Source organism: Malania oleifera, chromosome 10 (genome assembly GCF_029873635.1).
Source record: "Malania oleifera isolate guangnan ecotype guangnan chromosome 10, ASM2987363v1, whole genome shotgun sequence".
Taxonomy (NCBI): Eukaryota; Viridiplantae; Streptophyta; class Magnoliopsida; order Santalales; family Ximeniaceae; genus Malania; species Malania oleifera.
Genome location: NC_080426.1, coordinates 19,208,099 through 19,225,812, shown reverse-complemented (window position 1 = coordinate 19,225,812; position 17,714 = coordinate 19,208,099). Strand labels below are relative to the sequence as shown.

The following is a 17,714-nucleotide window of genomic DNA, read 5'->3' as shown; positions in this document are numbered from 1 at the left end:
CCATCTCTCATTTACAAACTCATACCACTGAATACATATAGAACATTCCCGGAAGAAAACTGGCGACTACTACAGCGTAGCCCCTTCATACACATACACATATATACCCTCACTTATGGCGGAAGAATACCGTGGTTACATATACAACTGTCTTAGGAGTTCACAATAAACATACACACTCCCGACGACTAACCACCTATCCCAACCCAAAGTAGGATAACATACAAGTGCTCAAAACAACTATTGATACTTTCATCGTATTTCTGTTTCCAGTTCCGTAGAAACTTCCTCAACCTCGTGGTTTTGCTACAATACTTTCACCAACAGTATATATTTAATACGAAGCTTCTGAACTTTACAATCCATAACTTGGATAGGTATCTCCTCATACGCTAAAATATCCCAAATTTTCAACTCATCGTAGCTGATAATATGTGAACGATCCAACACGTACCTTCCCAACATGGATACGTGAAACACATCGTGGACCCTCGAAAATGCTGGAGGTAATGAAATCTTATAGGCTACCTGTGATACCCCATGGATGAAAGACTTAAAAGATTAGATGTTACTACTCATATCAACAAGGTGCATATTTCTTTTCGGGAGTCTTCCCTTAAGAACTTTATAGTTAAGCGTGCTTGGCTTGGAGCGATCTTGGGATGGGTGACCACCTGGAAAGTTTTCTCAGGAAGTGTGTAAGTGAGGAAAAAACACACTGAAAAGGACACGTGTTGGTTTGTGGGGCTAGTCATTAGTCTAATAAGGCCCGCCCCCTGTTGTCTGGTTTAGATGGAGGAGGAGAGACGCAGTGCTCCCTGTCAGACCGTTGGGGCATTACATTGTGGTATCAGAGCAATGTCCAGCCGGAAGTGTGATTAAATTCACATCGCCTAGATATGGAAATGTTAGAGTATTAGGTTATAAATGATTTATACCAGAGTATAGGAAACAGTTAGGATAAGGATGCTAAATGGATGGGTTAGGTTAGGTGTTGAGCTGTAGGTATGGTGTAGAGAAGTATAGGATTTTGTCTTATAACTTGGAGGTAGAAATCCCTTGGCAGACTTCTGTGATTTTCTGATTCATTTGAAAGTTTCTGAAAACCACGGTAAATCCATCGACGATGATGTTTCTTAACCGTGAGACTGGTCCTTATATGGAGAACTTTGATGTGTATTGGATTTAAAGTATATAATTGTGTTGTTGAGATTATGGTGTGGAATATGGTAAATCATAGAATTATGGGAATGAAAGATCGAGTAACAAATTTCAAGGACAAAATTTCTTAAGAAGGAGAGAATGTAAAGACCCGAAAATTTAAAAGGCTTAAAATATTAGAAAAGAAAATAAATAAAATAACAGATAAATAAATAAAAGGAATGGTGTGAGAAAAAGAAGAAAAAAAATTAAAAATAAAGAAAATAAATTAAATTAAGATAAATTAAATAATTAAATAATTAGTTATTAAATTAAAAAAATTTACATTGGATTTAAAAAAAAACTAATTAAAATGATATATATATATATATATATATATATATATATATATATATAAAGTAAAGTTAAATAAAGAAGAAGAAGAAGTCAGACGCAGCACGCAATCATCCCCCCCTCTGAAATTTTATTTTTCCTACGACCAGCCACCTCCGTCTCCATCTCTCTCCTTCTCTTAATTTCTCAATGAGTTTGCGACGGATCGGGAAACAAAAGGTGTCGTTGGATTCCTGGTTTCACTGCCGACATTTCTACTGGAGCAGATTTTTCATGTGAACGGCTTAGGCAATGCTCCTGGGGAAAGGTAATTTTTCCCCATTTTCTTAATTTCGCTGTTAATATGTGGTTAAATTGACGATCGGACACCACCAAGGGGTCCTAGTCGTCGTCATCATCATTTTGGCGTAGGTAATTTTTCAATTGGAGTTTTCTAGGCCCTACTCCAAAGCAAGAGTGAGATTTGAGAAATTTGGCAAATTAATTAAATTTGCGAGTATAATTGTAAATTTGGGGATTATGGTCCTAAGAAATATTTAAATAATATTTTATTCAGGAATAATTTATTGGAATTAGGAATTTAATTTCAGGGTCCGGGTGAGTGCTGCAGGTATTTTTCGGGATCCCTGTTGGCATAATTCAAGAAATCAGGTAAGGGAGAAATTTATATATTAAATCAGCTTTTTCATGAATTAAAAATGATTATGTGTTATTTATATATATATATTTTTATGTGGGTTTAAAATGCTAGCCATGAAATTTATGTTTTCTGAGCTTAGGATTGTCGATATAGTTATATATGTGTGAAAGTAAACGAATGAAAGTGAAAGAAATTTTCTGAGGAATTATGTAAGAAATGAAGTGTATTTTGAGTATATAGATGTTAAATGTGGGTTGGCTTATTTTATGACAAATATTTATGAATTTTACTGCTAAATTGTGTGGCATGAGAATTTGTGCAAATTATATGTTAAATGTATGAGATGCAGGTTAAGTAAGTAAGACATTGTGAATAAAATATGATATGGACAATGTTGCCTATGTATGTTAAATGCAACCATGTAAAGGTACGATAGCTGAAAGTCGGGTTAGAAGATTCTAATGCATTTCTATGTGGACTAACTGATGACAGCTAAAAGGAGTTGTGTTAGATTTTAGCGCATTTCTATGTGGACTAACAAATGACGGCTAAAGAGCGGCTGTAGTACAAAGGAATGAAATGAAAATTTTATGCAATGAAATGACAAGGAATGACAATGCAATGAAATGAAATGTGAAAGGTGAATGATACGAATGGGAAAAAGTCACTTAAAGTGAAATCCAAGGAAATGTTAAGTTATGAACATGAAAGAATGTGAATTATTGAATAACGATGGAAATAATGATGTATTATGATATTAGAAGTATTTATGTATGTAGAACATGTTACGAATGGGCGAGGCATACTCTTCGCTTGAGGGCTTGCTGAGTAAGGCGAGTGCACTAGTAGCTTCAGATGTGGCAGTAGCTGCATAACGCGCTAGGGCAGAGGGAACCTAATTGTATGGGCGGTTAGAATTCCCTATCCTTAGGGCCTTTGCCGGTAAACTATTATTGAATGTGTGAGTACGAGATTAATTTATTACTTGAGGGCTTACTGAGTAAGGTGAGTGCCCTGGTACGCTTTAGCTGTGACCTTTGAGTTGCCTAGGTATCAGAGCAGAGGGGTGTTACTTGTATGGGCGGGTAATCACCCTTATCCTCAGGTAATCTCATGGGTTAAACATTTGCATGTGATTGATTAGGCTCAGGAAATGATTTCAAAAATTATGTTAACGATTTTCAAATGTTAAATAATATGTTATATATAGACTCATGTTGGCCACACACTGTTTTAATATATATTGTTTCTTCCCTTACTGAAATGTGTCTCACCCAAATATGAATTTATCTTTTTCAAGATTTCCTCGAGATTGAGTTTTGAAAGCTCGATATTTTTATAGCATTATTAGGAAATAGAAAAATAAAAGGATATATCTCTATGTTAATTTTGAGATGTATATGTTATGTTTTATGTTTTGTATTTTAGGTCTTCTAGATATTATGAAAGGTTGTGAAACATACTGGTATTATGAATACTAAATAATGTTTGGAGATATGTATATATTTGAATACAGGTGAATGATTAATTTGTTATGGTTGGTAGATGGATTTAGAAAACTATGGTATTATATAATTGGGAGATTATTTTTATGTTTTTCGCTGCGTATATGTTGATTATGGATTTATCAAGATATGATCAGGTATAACGCATCGGACCCTAATTTAAGGGTTCGGGGCGTTACACTACCAGACCCACTCGCTCAAGAATCTCGGATGGTCCGATATACCTCAGGCTCAGCTTGCCCTTTCTCCCAAATCTCATCACCCCTTTCATCGGAGTGATACGCAGAAATACCTTACCCCCCACCTCAAACTCTAAATCACGGCGGCGAACATCTGCATAACTCTTCTGCCGGCTCTGAACTGATTTAATCCTCTCTCGGATCAAACCTACCTTCTTGGATGTTTGCTGCACAAGTTCAGGTCCTAACACCTGACGTTCACCAACGTCATCCCAACACAAAAAATATCGACACCTCCAACCATTCAAAGCCCAAACGGTGCCATCCCAATACTAGTCTGGAAGCTGTTATTATAAGCGAACTCTACTAGTGACATAAATTGTATCCAGCTACCACCAAAATCTAACACACAAGCTCGCAACATATCTTTCAAGATCTATATCGTCCTCTCCGACTGTCCATCAGTCTGGGGGTGGAACGCTATACTGAAAGTAAGTTTCGTCCCCAGTGCCTCCTATAAACTCATTCAGAATCGAGAAGTAAACCTCGGGTCTCAATCTGACACAATGGACACCGGTACCCCGTGCATTCTCAAAATCCCATGCACATACAACTCCGCCAGCCTACTTAAAGGATAGCCAACTTTCATTGGTATGAAATGAGCAGATTTCATCAATCTATCCACGATCACCCAAATAGCATTCTGCCCGTGAAGTGCTGGCGGCAATCCGGTCACAAAATCCATGGAAATATGCTTCCATTTCCACACTGGAATAGGCAAAGGTTGCAATGGCCCTACCGGCCTATGATGTTCAGCTTTCACCTGCTGACACGTCAGACATTGCTCCACGAACTAAGCAATCTGCCTCTTCATACCAGACTACCAAAAGGTCTCGCGCAAGTCCCGATACATCGTTGTACTACCAGAATGTACCGTATACAAAGAACGATGCGCCTCCTTTAGAATCGTCCTTCCGATTTCATCATCATTTGGAACACACAACCTGGTCCCAAACCTCAGCACACTTCCCTCAGAGATGTTAAACTCTCTAGCCAGTACCTGCTGTACCTTTTCCATAACCTCTGCCAACTCTACATCACTAGCCTGCGCGGATTTTATATGCTCAATTAAGGTCGATTGGATCCCCCGAAAGGAATCGTTAAATCCGAGGCAGTAACCAGCCAGTGCTTCAACTCTTGAAAACACTGCTCGCAATCACTAGTCCAGTCAAACTCTACTCATTTCCTTCTCAATCGAGTTAGAGGCCCAGATAGTTTAGAGAACCCCTCCACGAACCAACGATAATAACCCACCATTCCTGGAAAACTCCGAACCTCCTCCACATTCTTCGGCCTCACACAGTCAATCACAGCTTCAATCTTGCTAGGATCAACTGATATACCATCCCCAGTAACCACATGGCCTAAGAATGCAATCTGGCTCAACCAGAATTCACACTTCTTCAGTTTAGCATGCAACTTCTTCTCTCGCAAAATCTATAACACTAACCTCAAATGTTCCATGTGCTCTTCCGTACTCCTCAAGTATACCAAAATGTCATCAATGAATACCACTACGAACCAATCTAGGTACTCATGGAAAACCCTGTTATCAGATCTATCAACACCGCCAGAGCATTTGTCAACCCAAAAGGCATGACTAAGAACTCGTAGTTGGCATATCTGGTTCGAAAAGCTATCTTCGCTACATCCTCCGATTTGTCCCTCACCTGATGGTATCCTAACTGCAAGTCGATTTTTGAAAAGACCTGCATTCCCTGCAACTGGTCAAAGAGATCATCTATACGAGGTAAAGGATAGTGATTCTTCACAGTTACCTTGTTAATCTCACGGTAATCAATGCACATCTGCATCGATTCGTCCTTCTTCTTCACAAACAATACTGGAGCTCCCCAAGGTGAAACACTTGGTCGAATGAAACCTGTTCAATAATTCCTGCAACTGCTCCTTCAACTCTCGAAGTTCTACTGGAGCCATCCGGTACGGAGCTTTAGAGATCGGTGCCTTTCTAGGGAGCAACTCTATCGTAAACTCCACCTCATAATCCGAAGGTAAGCCAGGTAAATCATCTAGAAACACATCCGGGAACTCGCTGACTACCCGAATGTCCTTGAGCCTCAACTCATCCCACGACGGTTCCTGCACACAAGCTAGGTACCCCTGACATCCGTCCAAGAGTAACCTCCTCGCCTGCAATGCTGATAGAATCTGTGGCACTGAACGCACACACGATCCCACAAATTCATACCCCTGCTCCCTAAGAGGTCCAAAAACTACACCTTCCTACGACTATCGACCACACCATAACTGGAGAACAACCAATCCATGCCCAGTATGACATCGAACCCCGACATGTCGTATGCAACAAGATTCGCTGGTAGCAACTTCCCTAGAATTACTACTGGGCAATTTACCAACATCTTCCCACAGAGAGATACACTCCCAAATGGCGTAGTAACAAATAACACCTCGTTCATGACTTGGGTCTCAACCCCACATCGTCCAACAAAATTCACAGATATAAAAGAATGGGTTGCACCCGAATCAAACAAAACAGAAGAATTATTTGAAAGCAATAATAAGGTACCTGTCACCATATTCCCTACATGCTCAGCATCCACTGGAGTAAGAGAGTATACTCTGGTCAGAGTTGTATTCGTTTGAACGATTCCCCGAGGTATCTGGATGCTCCCTCAGTTCACACAAGATGCAGGTACGTCTCGCTTTGGTTCCCGACAATCATGAAACATGTGACCTAACTGGCCACAGTTGTAGCAGTTACCCCCAAATTACCAGCACTCACCCTTGTGCCACCTGTGGCATCTGGTACAATGTCCACTAGTATGGCTCATCTAAGAATCCTGGCGCTCTGCATTCCGACGGTAGCTCGAGCCCTTGTTCCTCTTCTTCCACGATCCTTGACGAGACCCTGTCTGAGAACCAAAAGGTACTGTCCTCTTCCTCGATTCCTGATCCACTTTATCCTCTCGGATACCAGTCTCAATAAGTGTGACTTTATCCACTAACACCAAAAACTCGAGGATCTAAAGCACACCCACTAATCTGCGAATATCCTTCCTCAAACCCTTCTCGAACCTTTGAGTCTTCTCGTACTCGCTTAAGACCAAACACGGCGCAAAGCGGGATAGCTCTATGTACCGAGCTACATGCCCCTGCACCATCATACTCCTCTGAGTCAAAGTAGAAAACTCATCCGCCTTCGCATCACGTACTGAAGCCGGGATGTATCTATCGAAGAACACCTCTTTGAAACAATTCCATGTCATCTCCTCTGGACCAACTCTCTGCTTCTCCAGCAGATTCACCGCAGTCCACCATCAACCCGCCTCCCTAGACAGCTAGAAGGTGGCATAAAGGACTCGCTGCCTATCTGTGCAGTGAAGGACTTCTAGAATCCTCTCAGTCTTCTCTACCCAATCCTCTGCTATCATTGGGTCAGGTCCTCTAGAGAACGTCGAAGGATGCATGTGTGTGAACCTTTCAATGGTGCACCCCTAAGCAATAGCAGAGCGCTCACGTCTCCTCACACTCCGTTCAATCTCTCGTGATACCTGCCTCGTCAAACCTCGAGGCACAGAAGGAGACTCATCACTCGCAGTCTCCTCAGAGCCACTTCCCAGGTCATTATCCTTGGGCTCCATGCTACATCACAATAGGAATCTATCAGTATCCCTACAACACATACAGTTAACACAATGATCTACACTAATCGTGTTAACTATTCCCTGCCAAGTCCAGGTTTGTTCTATCACACCGACACGAAAGTCATCAATGATCTGCCCTACTTTTACTGGAATCGTCATCTCAGGAAAAACACAAAAATACCATCGAAAAATCTCGGTCTAGCAACCGAACAGCCCTCAACCAACTCTACCTATATCCAAAATCCTATACTCTGGTATGTACTCACAGCTAAGCTTAACCAAGTCTACAAGACCGAACAACCTGGCTAGCTCTGATACGAAGCTGTCATGCCCCAAACCCGGAAATGGGATTCGAGGGTGAAAATGTAATCTAATATGTCCCTGTATCCTAAGATACTGTACAAAGGATGAGGATTCGACCCTGTGGGGTTCCCCGGCACCCTAAACACATCCAAACACAACAGAATATACGTATCAGAAAAGGTCATTCTATACATATACAGTACCATACCAGAGTCTATACAAGAGCAGAAACAAGCTCTATCAAAACGTACAATCGGGTGCCCAAATACATCTCAAAATGGCAACCCACCAAAATACAGTCCTAGCACTTACCCAAGTGCTAACCGCAGTACACTAGCCACTACGCTCCCTGCACCAGGACGCTAATTCTGATTACTCGAAGGACCTATAAAAATGTACGTACAGCAAGGATGAGACACCTCTCAATAAGACTGGTTCAATCAGTTTGAACCAGGTCAGACTCGATTGGGTTAAGTGGTCCACGTGTCCGCCCACAGTGATAACATTTGACTCTACTTATTTATTTATTTTAATTCACTGTAGCAGGAGTGACGTCAGCATGATGTCACCCGCTATGTGACAACTTCTGATTGGCTCTAAGTGTTGGATGCGGATTGCTGACGTGGTAGCAATCCGACCGTCTAGAGATAACACAAATTGGATGACCCAGATTGGGCGTAATCACTCCCCGAAAGCGCATCCCTGGTTGTGATACATGTCACTGTACAGAAGGTGACACGTGTCTCACTAATACTCATACAAAAATTGCTTTTTTTTTTTTTCTCTTTCTGTCTTTCTTTCATTTCATTTCTCTCTCTTCCTTCTCATTTTTTATCCTCTCTTTCTTCTTTTCTCCCTTCTCTTTCTTCCTCTCACAGATTTCTCTCTCTCTCTCTCTCTCTCTCTCTCTCTCTCTCTCTCTCTCTCTCTTTCTTCTTCTTCTTCTTCTTCTTCTTCTTCTTCTTCTTCTTTTCTCACAATTTTTTCTCTCTTTCTCCCTTTTCTTCTCTTCTTCGCTCTGGATTTCTCTTGGACTCCTCATTCTGTAGTGACCCAGAGAATTTATAATATTTAAATAATAAAAGGAAGGGAGAAAAGGAAATTAAAAAGAGGGCAAACAGATCTTACTATATCTATATTCTCAAGTCACACAGTAATTTAAAACATATTAAACATAATTGATAAACTGTATAAATTTCTACTGTGAATGATAATTTGGTAAAAACGTATAATTTATACTGAAAACATACTAGAGTTGCCTGGCATAGCATATTTCCTTTAACTGATTCCTGCTAAAATCCCCTACTGTAACGGGCCTTACACCCAAAGGACTTCCCACTTAGTACCCTAAAAATCATATATCTCAAAACAAAATATCATTATTTCCTTACGTACTACATTTCCTACAACTGCTGAAAAGGTAAATTTTGACAAAAAGATTTTACCCTGAATCTGGGATGAAATCCAACTTCGTCCCATCGACGATCCGCTCTGGTAGGCTTAGGGAGAACTTTCCCAAGAGCGTAATGGTGGCCTCAGATCATCGATACGGCGAACGACAGGACCGGAATCAAAGAGAGAAGGAAGAGGAACTATAGAGAGAGAAGAGGGAGAGAGAGTTCCGCGTAATTTCTACGTAAAATCTAAGTTTAACACTATTTATACTATGGGATTCGTCGATGAGGCTAATTGGAAATTCGTCGACGAACTCTCCCCTTCGTCGACGAAATTTAGAGTCCAGAACATTCTCTCGGTATCTTCTCGTCGATGAAACATATTCTCATCGACAAGAACCTCTTGTACCCTCGTCAACAAATCACTTGTATTCGTTGACGAGGCCTTGAGTAATTTTCTTGGGTCGTTACAAGTTAACTCCCAACTCTTACCTTACCATAGTGTGTTTTGTGGCTCTGCTCATATGAAAGGGTCGCCAACCCACGGTTAGATTGTTTCGATCATGTTATCAGATGTAAAAATATTCTTTTAAGAATGAGGTTTTTTTATTTAAATTTCCTTCTAGAGTACAAACTTTTCACCCCTAGCGCTTTTTCCATTCACCAATGGAAATCTAAAAATATTTTAAAATGTTGATAGTAAAATTCACTTACACTAAAATAAATTAATAAAAAATTATTGAAGCTTCTATCTGTTTTTTAAAAAAGTAAAATGACAATTTTTCATGTATAATATATATTACATTTTTTTAAAAAAAAAAATACCTGATACACCATTATACATCTAAGAAAATTTGTAAAAAAAAATCATGAAAAATAGTTTCATAATGTTAAAAAATAAATAAATGAAAGGATGAGCCCCGCAATTTAGATAATGTTTGGAAGTATGAATTTTGAGATTTCAAATTGTATTAAAATTTGTGTAAATTTAGTAAAAAATTAATGTAATCTTATCTTAAATTTTATTCATATGTACACAAATTTAAATTCAAAATTGAATGTAATATTCATGTATAAGATTAATGTAATTAAATTTAATTTTAAATAAAACCCTTTTTTATCTTTTATTTGTATGAGTATATTTGTAGAATCCTTCTTTGGAGCCGCGTATAAATCGGACAAAAACTGATGGAAGGATAAGATAGTAAATATAAGTTACAAATAAAATCTTTTGGTAACAGGGAGCACAACAAGCTGGTTTGCCCGAGAGGTTAAGGGGGAAGACTTAAGATCTTCTGCACATTAAGTGCGCATGGGTTCGAACCCCATAGCCAGCACGCGTCCCTTTTATTTTTATATTCTCTTTTCTTTTAGAAGAAAATAAAAATTTATTTGGTATAATTAGAAATTAGAAAAAATTAAATATTAATGAAATGTAAAATCAAGATTTTTTTTCATAAATTTAGTACATCTTTTATTTTCTTTCTGATTTTCCTTGTCAACTAAATATAAAAATGTTGATTCCTTAATATTTTTCTTTCCTTTATTTAATATTTTCTGTACTCCAAACAAGGCCTAAGAGAACTTTTAGATGTAATATCTTTAGTCCTCAAGAGCAAAAAGGGAAAAAAAAAAAAATAACTTTACAATTACACAATCCCACTAAAAAACAGAGGTTACGTACTCACTATTCACCTTTGAAGCATGTCTATTACTGTTTTACTCATACAAAATATTTAGAACTTGGTTAGATTTTGGCCTTATATTTTGGAGTATGAATTTTAGGTCTTATTGTTAGAATTCACATAGAGTTAAAAGAAATTTAACATAATTTTATGTTACATAATGTCCAAACGTGCACAAATCTAAATTCAAATCTTGAAATCTGTACTTCTAAATATTAACTAAAAGTTTTTTTAAAAATTTTAGTGGGAAAATTTTGCCCAATAACCGGATAAAAATTTAAAAATATGATCTTTCTCATTACTTTTTTTTTTTTGGGTCATAACAGTTATGGGCTTGTGCTATGCGGGCCAATCTCCCTCTCCTTAAATTGCTTTCCTACCTTTCAAAGGTAAGAGGAGAGCCAAGACATTTCTTAACATGAAATTCTTGTATTCTAAACATTAGGATACCCTCTTAAAGACTCTTAGGCCTACTTAGTTTTGGAAAATATGGTTGCTTTTTATTTTTAAAATTTATAAAAAATTAAATAAATTTTTTAAGACATTTTTATGAAATAAATAAATTATAATAAACAATTATGATACTATTTGGTTGTGAAAAAAGTTCTAATTTCTATTTTAATTTTCAAATAATAACAAAAATATCACCTTATTTTTAAAATTTTTAAAATTTATATAGAAAAATTGGAAACATATTTTTATTATTATTATTATTTTTTTTTTTGTACTCTCCTTTGAGAGTATAGAATTTTCGATTTTGGACTTTAATTTATAGGGTTTAGGTATTGAATTTCTTCAAAATTCACAAAAAGCCAAATTAAAGTTGCAAAATTCATGATTCCACATAATATCTAGTATCATTTTTTTTTTTTGGAAAATAAGTTGAGTTTTTTGTAATTATTTTAAATTTTGGGAATAAAAAATTTAAAAAAATCTTTTTACAATTAAAAAAACTCTTTATTTTATATCTTTCTACTACGAGTCTTGATTAACTAAAAAATAACTTGAAATTTTTATAATTATTTAAAAATTTTAAAAAATAAAAAATATTTTTCACAACTTAATAGACCGTAAGTTCCAAATAACTTAGCAAAAAAAAAAATCCAAATTTTTCTGCTACATCTCTAGAAAAAGGAGATGAAAAAAAAAAAAACTTCATTTTCTGGAGGTTCAATATTCATATTCGTCACAAATGACTTGTCCCAGAAATCTTCCTCCATTGCATGGAGAGAGACAGAGAGTTGTCTCATAAATAGATGAAGAATTTTCTTCAGTCTCAATATTCATATTCATCACATATGACCTTGTCTAATTCATACTCGAGCTGAAGCCAAAACTGCATTTAATTACAAACAGCCCATGCAAAAAAGCCTTCATCATTTTACCTTCGCTCTCAAACATTCACTAGCTTGTTGCTTCCTTCATTGGACAAAGCAATTCCAAAGTTAAAACATAATGTTTCCGTAATTTTCTTTCTTCCCTTTCTTCAATACAATAACTTATACCATGTTTTTATTATTTATGCACCCCCGGCCCATAAAAGAATAACCCCCTGCCTTTCTTTAAGCAATCTAGAGCTGTAAAAAACAAAATCAATGCTTCAAAATCAAAGAACCATATGCATACTTTTTTTTTTTTTTTTTTGGTTGGAGACGTGAAGAGATACAAATACGTGAAGCGACGAATTCTGAAGACGGTCACCCCCGCGAGCCTGCTACGAGCTTGGGACAAAGGTGCCAACGTAGCCAAACGCAGCGACGAAGAAGGCAATAGATTGGAGAAAGAGGTATATGAAGTAGTGGTTCTTCCCGAAGGCCACGTCGTAGCACCCGCAGAAGAAGAGGTAAGCCCCAACACCAAGCTCTAATATATGGATTCTGCTCAAGTTTAACCAGCAGAGAACAATTGTTAAGTGAAACATTGTTGTGATGAATGAAAGGCCTTCAATGTGATAATGACTCCATTCAGCAATTCAGATGCCATGGTAATCAGAATTCAAGCATTTCATTTCCATTATACAGGGAACCAACAAAACTTCAAAGTTGCGATGTGTGTGTGTGTGTGTATATGTATATGTATACCTTTCTCCGAACCTCATACGGGGTTTCCGGGGAGCTTTGGAGCCAAATTTAGCCTTGAGGGCATCTCCCAATTTCTCAGTGACAACCCATTCATTAACTCTCCCTGCTTCCAGCAGACCTATGAATGTTGCTTTGGTCCGGTGTAGAGACATTACATTCTCAAACAGAATCCAGAATACTAATAGGTGCAGTGATCTGCAAGATAATATAAATTCAAGATTACGAATACGCGAGGAGGGGTAAGAAGATTTGCGTGTGTGAGAGAGATGGACCTGGGTGTTCCTACAGCATTTAGAAGAGTAATGGTAGAAGGAATATAAACAGCTCCCCACTTAGGAACTTCAACTTCTGGAACCAAAACCGTTGCTGGTAAGACGACACAATAGAAGATAAATGTGACAATATGGGCAACAATTTTCCGAACGAAGAAGAAACTGTAGACCACATAAATCTTCTTCCACAGAGAGACTTTCTGCAATAATCAGAAGATAAAAAGGATGCATATAGCATAAGAAGCTGGCAAACAACTCAACCTGCCTAAAACTATGCTTGGAACTTCTCTTTGGCTGTTTCCTTTTGGCTTCAGATATCGGTTTTCCTTAGAAAAAAAAAGGGTGTGGTGGGTGTGTGGGATAATACCTTGTTTCTTACTGTCTCCATGGCCATTTTCCTGAAGAGATTAGCTGGGCCGCAGGACCATCGATGTTGCTGATAACGGTATGCCTTGAAAGTACTTGGCAACTCATTTTTCACCTGCAGGATTTTTGTAAAGAAGCAAATAAATGAATCAGGGTTGGAGCTGCACCTGCACACAAGAGGCACTTTGGAAGAAAAAACAAAACATCAATTCCTCTGATGGGCTAGTTTTAGAACACCGATGCAAGTTATGGATGGATTTTCATCAGTTCCTGAAATTTTACTTCCCAGTAATCCCTAAAATAGGCTAGTTTGATGATTCATGGATTTGTGCCATAATTTTTAAGAAGGGGCAAATTTCTTTTCTCCTTGAGAGAGACTACAAGTTCAAATTCTAAATATGGATTCGAATCCTCAAATACATGCTTAGTAAGCACTTTTTTAGGTCATCAGTTCTATCCTTACCTATACAATTTATGGTAAACATGACTTTGACAGTTCTTACGAATTCCTGTTGATGAAACTTGACAAGTAGCTAAAGTTAGGCCATTATGAATATTAACAGAGACAAACCAAACAGGGGATTTTCTGAGTAGTATAATTTTGTTAAACTAGTTTGTTGCCTCATTAATAGTCCTCAAGGTGTTACCTTAAGATCACCGACATATACAAATTTCCAGCCTTTAAGACTAGCTCGGACAGCCAGATCCATATCCTCCACCGTCGTTCGATCCTTCCACCCACCAGCTTCGTTGATGGCTGAAATTCTCCAAACACCAGCCGTCCCTGCATCAAATTATTTAAACTCTTCTTATTACGTTTCTAGTCCAGAAATTTTCCTCGTCAAAAAACAGAGCCATATGATGAAATTGACCACTAGCAATTTTGCAGTGGCAGTTTACCATTGAAACCAAAGAATGCATAGGTTGAGGATCCCACTTCTTGCTCCACAGCGAAATGGTAATCCAACGACATCTCTTGCATTCTTGTCATTAAGCACTCATCAGCGTTAACTGCAATATTACGACAACAATTACCAAACCAAATTCCATTAAATTCTCCATTCAGACTCCCATAAATTCAAGTTCTTAGGACTTTATGCTGTAAAATGTGAATGTGTTCACGTAGCAAACTTGATCATTTAGTTGTGCCTTTCGTTATAAGTAAAAGAATGATGAAGACATCACACATTCACACATGGAAATAAAGCTAGGTGGTACTGTGGTATGAGGCTGACAGTTGTGGGGAATGACCCAAACTAAGTTTTTGAGACTCAGTAATCCAAAAACAAATTCAAGATTTCCAAAGTATAATGTTTACGTGTCTAGCACCAACACAACAATAAATTATTAAATACAACGGGTGCATATGCTAGATTTATTATGACTTATGTATTTAACTAATTTAAATAATTTTTTTTATGCATGACAAAATCATGTTAGATCTGGTGTATAGGTCCGATGTATCTAATATTTTTTTTCAATATAAAAGACACATGAATATGTGGAGAGATAGACACATCCTATAATTTTTCCATTTTTTCATTCCTCCTCTTTGTAGCCTTCAACCAAACATTCAGACCATTTTTTTCCTTTTTTTGAACATCCCATTTTCATTCTCAAAATCTGTGAACTAAATATGACATTATAGGTAAAAATTAAAATTGATAACAATGCTTAAGAAATAAAGGACACTGTCCATTGACACATGAATTCCACCTATACTCTGTTACAAGTTATTTTAACTACAATTTGAAGTGTTTTGGCAAAGACTTCAAATTTTATGTTCACACAAGTCTTATAAAAAAAAAAAAAATCAATGTAGATAGAGATTGAGATTTGAGAGCTTTAGCAAAAAGCTAGGGACTATTGAAAAAAGTGAATCCTGAATAATTGTTCTTGATTAGTTTAGTCTGAAGTTGGACAAGAATTTGAGAGTCCAAAAGAAAATTCCAAAATTTGCCCCAATGTCATCTAATCATTAGAAATTTTGCTTTCCCTGTACAATTAAAAACCACATAACTATGCAAATTTTGAAATTCACAATTAAAGATTTCAAATTTTTTTAGGGTTACAAAAGTTCTGTGTCCTTTTTTGTTTGTTCATAAAGAAAGTCATTGTTTCATATTACTCCCATGACTCACATGTCCTCTTGGACTTCAGAACACCTAAAACAGAGGGACCGTTCACCCACTCCTTCCCCGTTTCCTCTCCAACATGCAAATGAAAAAATCACAGCAAAGCACTCCACCGACACTCTCACTTAACCCAAAGACCAATCTTAAAGGAAATTGACCAAGTTAACTAACGGATAACAAAGATTAATTGACTAATTACCAAATTTCCAGCGAGCCTGGACAAGGGCAATCTGAGGATTGTGCACAAGGAAAGGGATGGTGCGCCAGAGGAAGTCTGGCTCTGGTTGAAAATCAGCGTCGAAGATCGCCACATAGTCGCACTGTTTAACGTAGCTGTGCTTCATTCCTTCTTTCAGAGCCCCTGCTTTGTACCCATTTCTGTTGTCCCTGATCTCGTACTTGATGTTGATGCCTTTGCTTACCCATCTCTGGCACTCCACCTCCACCATGTCCTGTTCTTGGTTCAAATCATGTTATTATGCGAAAACCCCACATCAGAAATTAGACAAAAAAAAATTTTATTAGTAATTGATTTTCGAGTGGGTAATTCATAATTCGTATTTGGGACTAACCCATATTGGAATTTTCCAATAATCATAATAATTAGTGATAATAAACATCTTCTATTCCAAAATAGTGAGCAAACAGGGTACAAGCGAGTTCTTAGAGCACAAGTAAGGAGTAATTTGGATTTGTGTGTGCGAAGATTTGGAAAAGTTAACAGCTTTTTTTATTCTGCTGATTAAAATTGACCTGAAAAAGGTGCTTGCCAGATGACAATTACGCAAAAAAAAAAAACAAAAAACAAAAAAACAAAAGATTAAAAAATGTCTGCCGACAGAATGCGATTTTTTCAGGTTTGATGACAGAACCTTGATGGTAGGATCAGTTGAATCGTCCAGCACTTGGATTATGATTCGATCGGACGGCCATGAAAGGCCACATGCAGCTCCAATGGACAGCTGATAAACCTGCATTAAAACCCAAAAAAGAGAATTAATAAATTACTAAAAACAGAGCAGTCAAATGAAACGACATCGATCGCAGAGGATTACAGAGACGGACAATAACTAGAGAGCACACCTCTTTTTCATTGTACATTGGAATTTGCACCAGAACCATAGGATAAGCAGAATTTCCCAGCTCCACGTCGTCCCTCATGGGCTCCCACCTGTACTTCTTCTCCGGCTTCTTCCCCAACAATTTCACCAGCACTATGACTATGCCCATGTACACTCTTTCCGCGAACAGCATCACCGACATTCCCAAACACACTATCACCAACAATTTCAGCAGCGGCACGATCAGCGGCGCCTTCGTCTGCTGCCAAATCAATCCAATTTGGCCGCTAATGTCGTCGCGGGCGCCCTGATACGCTTCCGGAATAACTGTCGTCGACGAAATCTGGTCCATTTCGATTGATGTCGGAAACAGAGTATTGAGAAACAGACAGAAATGGAAAACACAGTGTTGGAGAAGCTCGGTAAATGGGGCTCGGATTTAAAGGGGATGCTTTGCGAAAAGAACACGAATGCTTCTTTAAGCTTGCTCCCGCTCTGGGTCGATATGAATGCGGGCGTTGCTTCTGAATTACGCAGCCAGGAAGGCAATGGGGGAGAGCTGTACTGTCAGTAATTTAATCAAAACTTGCAATAAAATCTTTGTTAGAGAAGGCGAGAAGCAGACCCACTAGCTCAATGATCGGAAAATTGAAGTGAAACCCATTTCAGATCTCACTCAGTGAAGCGCAGCAAACTCAGTCCTGAAGCAATTTACCCAGAGTGAACTGCTTCTTCCCTCTCCTTCAATGCCTGCAAACTCTGATACTGATACTTCACAGAGAGAGAGAGAGAGAGAGAGAGAGAAAGAAATGAAACTTAATTTTTTTTTTAGGTTTCTACTCTCTGGGCATGTCTCTCTGTTCTTCACGAATGCATCCTCTACCAGCTGTTAATCTTTTGCCTACAGCTATAT

The 17,714-nt window shown here is 37.9% G+C and overlaps 1 protein-coding gene and 1 non-coding gene across 3 annotated transcripts; one reads left to right on the top strand and one right to left on the bottom strand.

Moving 5' to 3' along the window:
- The first annotated feature begins 10,454 nt into the window (after nt 1-10,454).
- Nucleotides 10,455-10,538, top strand: TRNAL-UAA (transfer RNA leucine (anticodon UAA)). Its single transcript has one exon. It is a non-coding gene; the product is annotated as a tRNA-Leu (tRNA).
- A 1,712-nt stretch (nt 10,539-12,250) lies between these two features.
- Nucleotides 12,251-17,714, bottom strand: LOC131165604 (glucomannan 4-beta-mannosyltransferase 9-like). 2 transcript variants are annotated; one of them, XM_058123545.1, is made up of 10 exons: nt 17,427-17,694; nt 16,824-17,325; nt 16,613-16,711; nt 15,940-16,192; nt 14,506-14,616; nt 14,253-14,389; nt 13,607-13,720; nt 13,240-13,439; nt 12,968-13,162; nt 12,251-12,763 (listed from the first exon to the last, which is right to left on the bottom strand). In XM_058123545.1, the coding sequence occupies exons 2-10, from the start codon at nt 17,151-17,153 to the stop codon at nt 12,601-12,603; spliced, it is 1,602 nt and encodes a 533-aa protein (XP_057979528.1). In that variant the 5' UTR covers nt 17,154-17,325; nt 17,427-17,694; the 3' UTR covers nt 12,251-12,600. The 2 variants fall into 2 exon arrangements, with proteins under 2 accessions (XP_057979528.1, XP_057979527.1); XM_058123544.1 differs by having other exon boundaries at nt 16,824-17,714.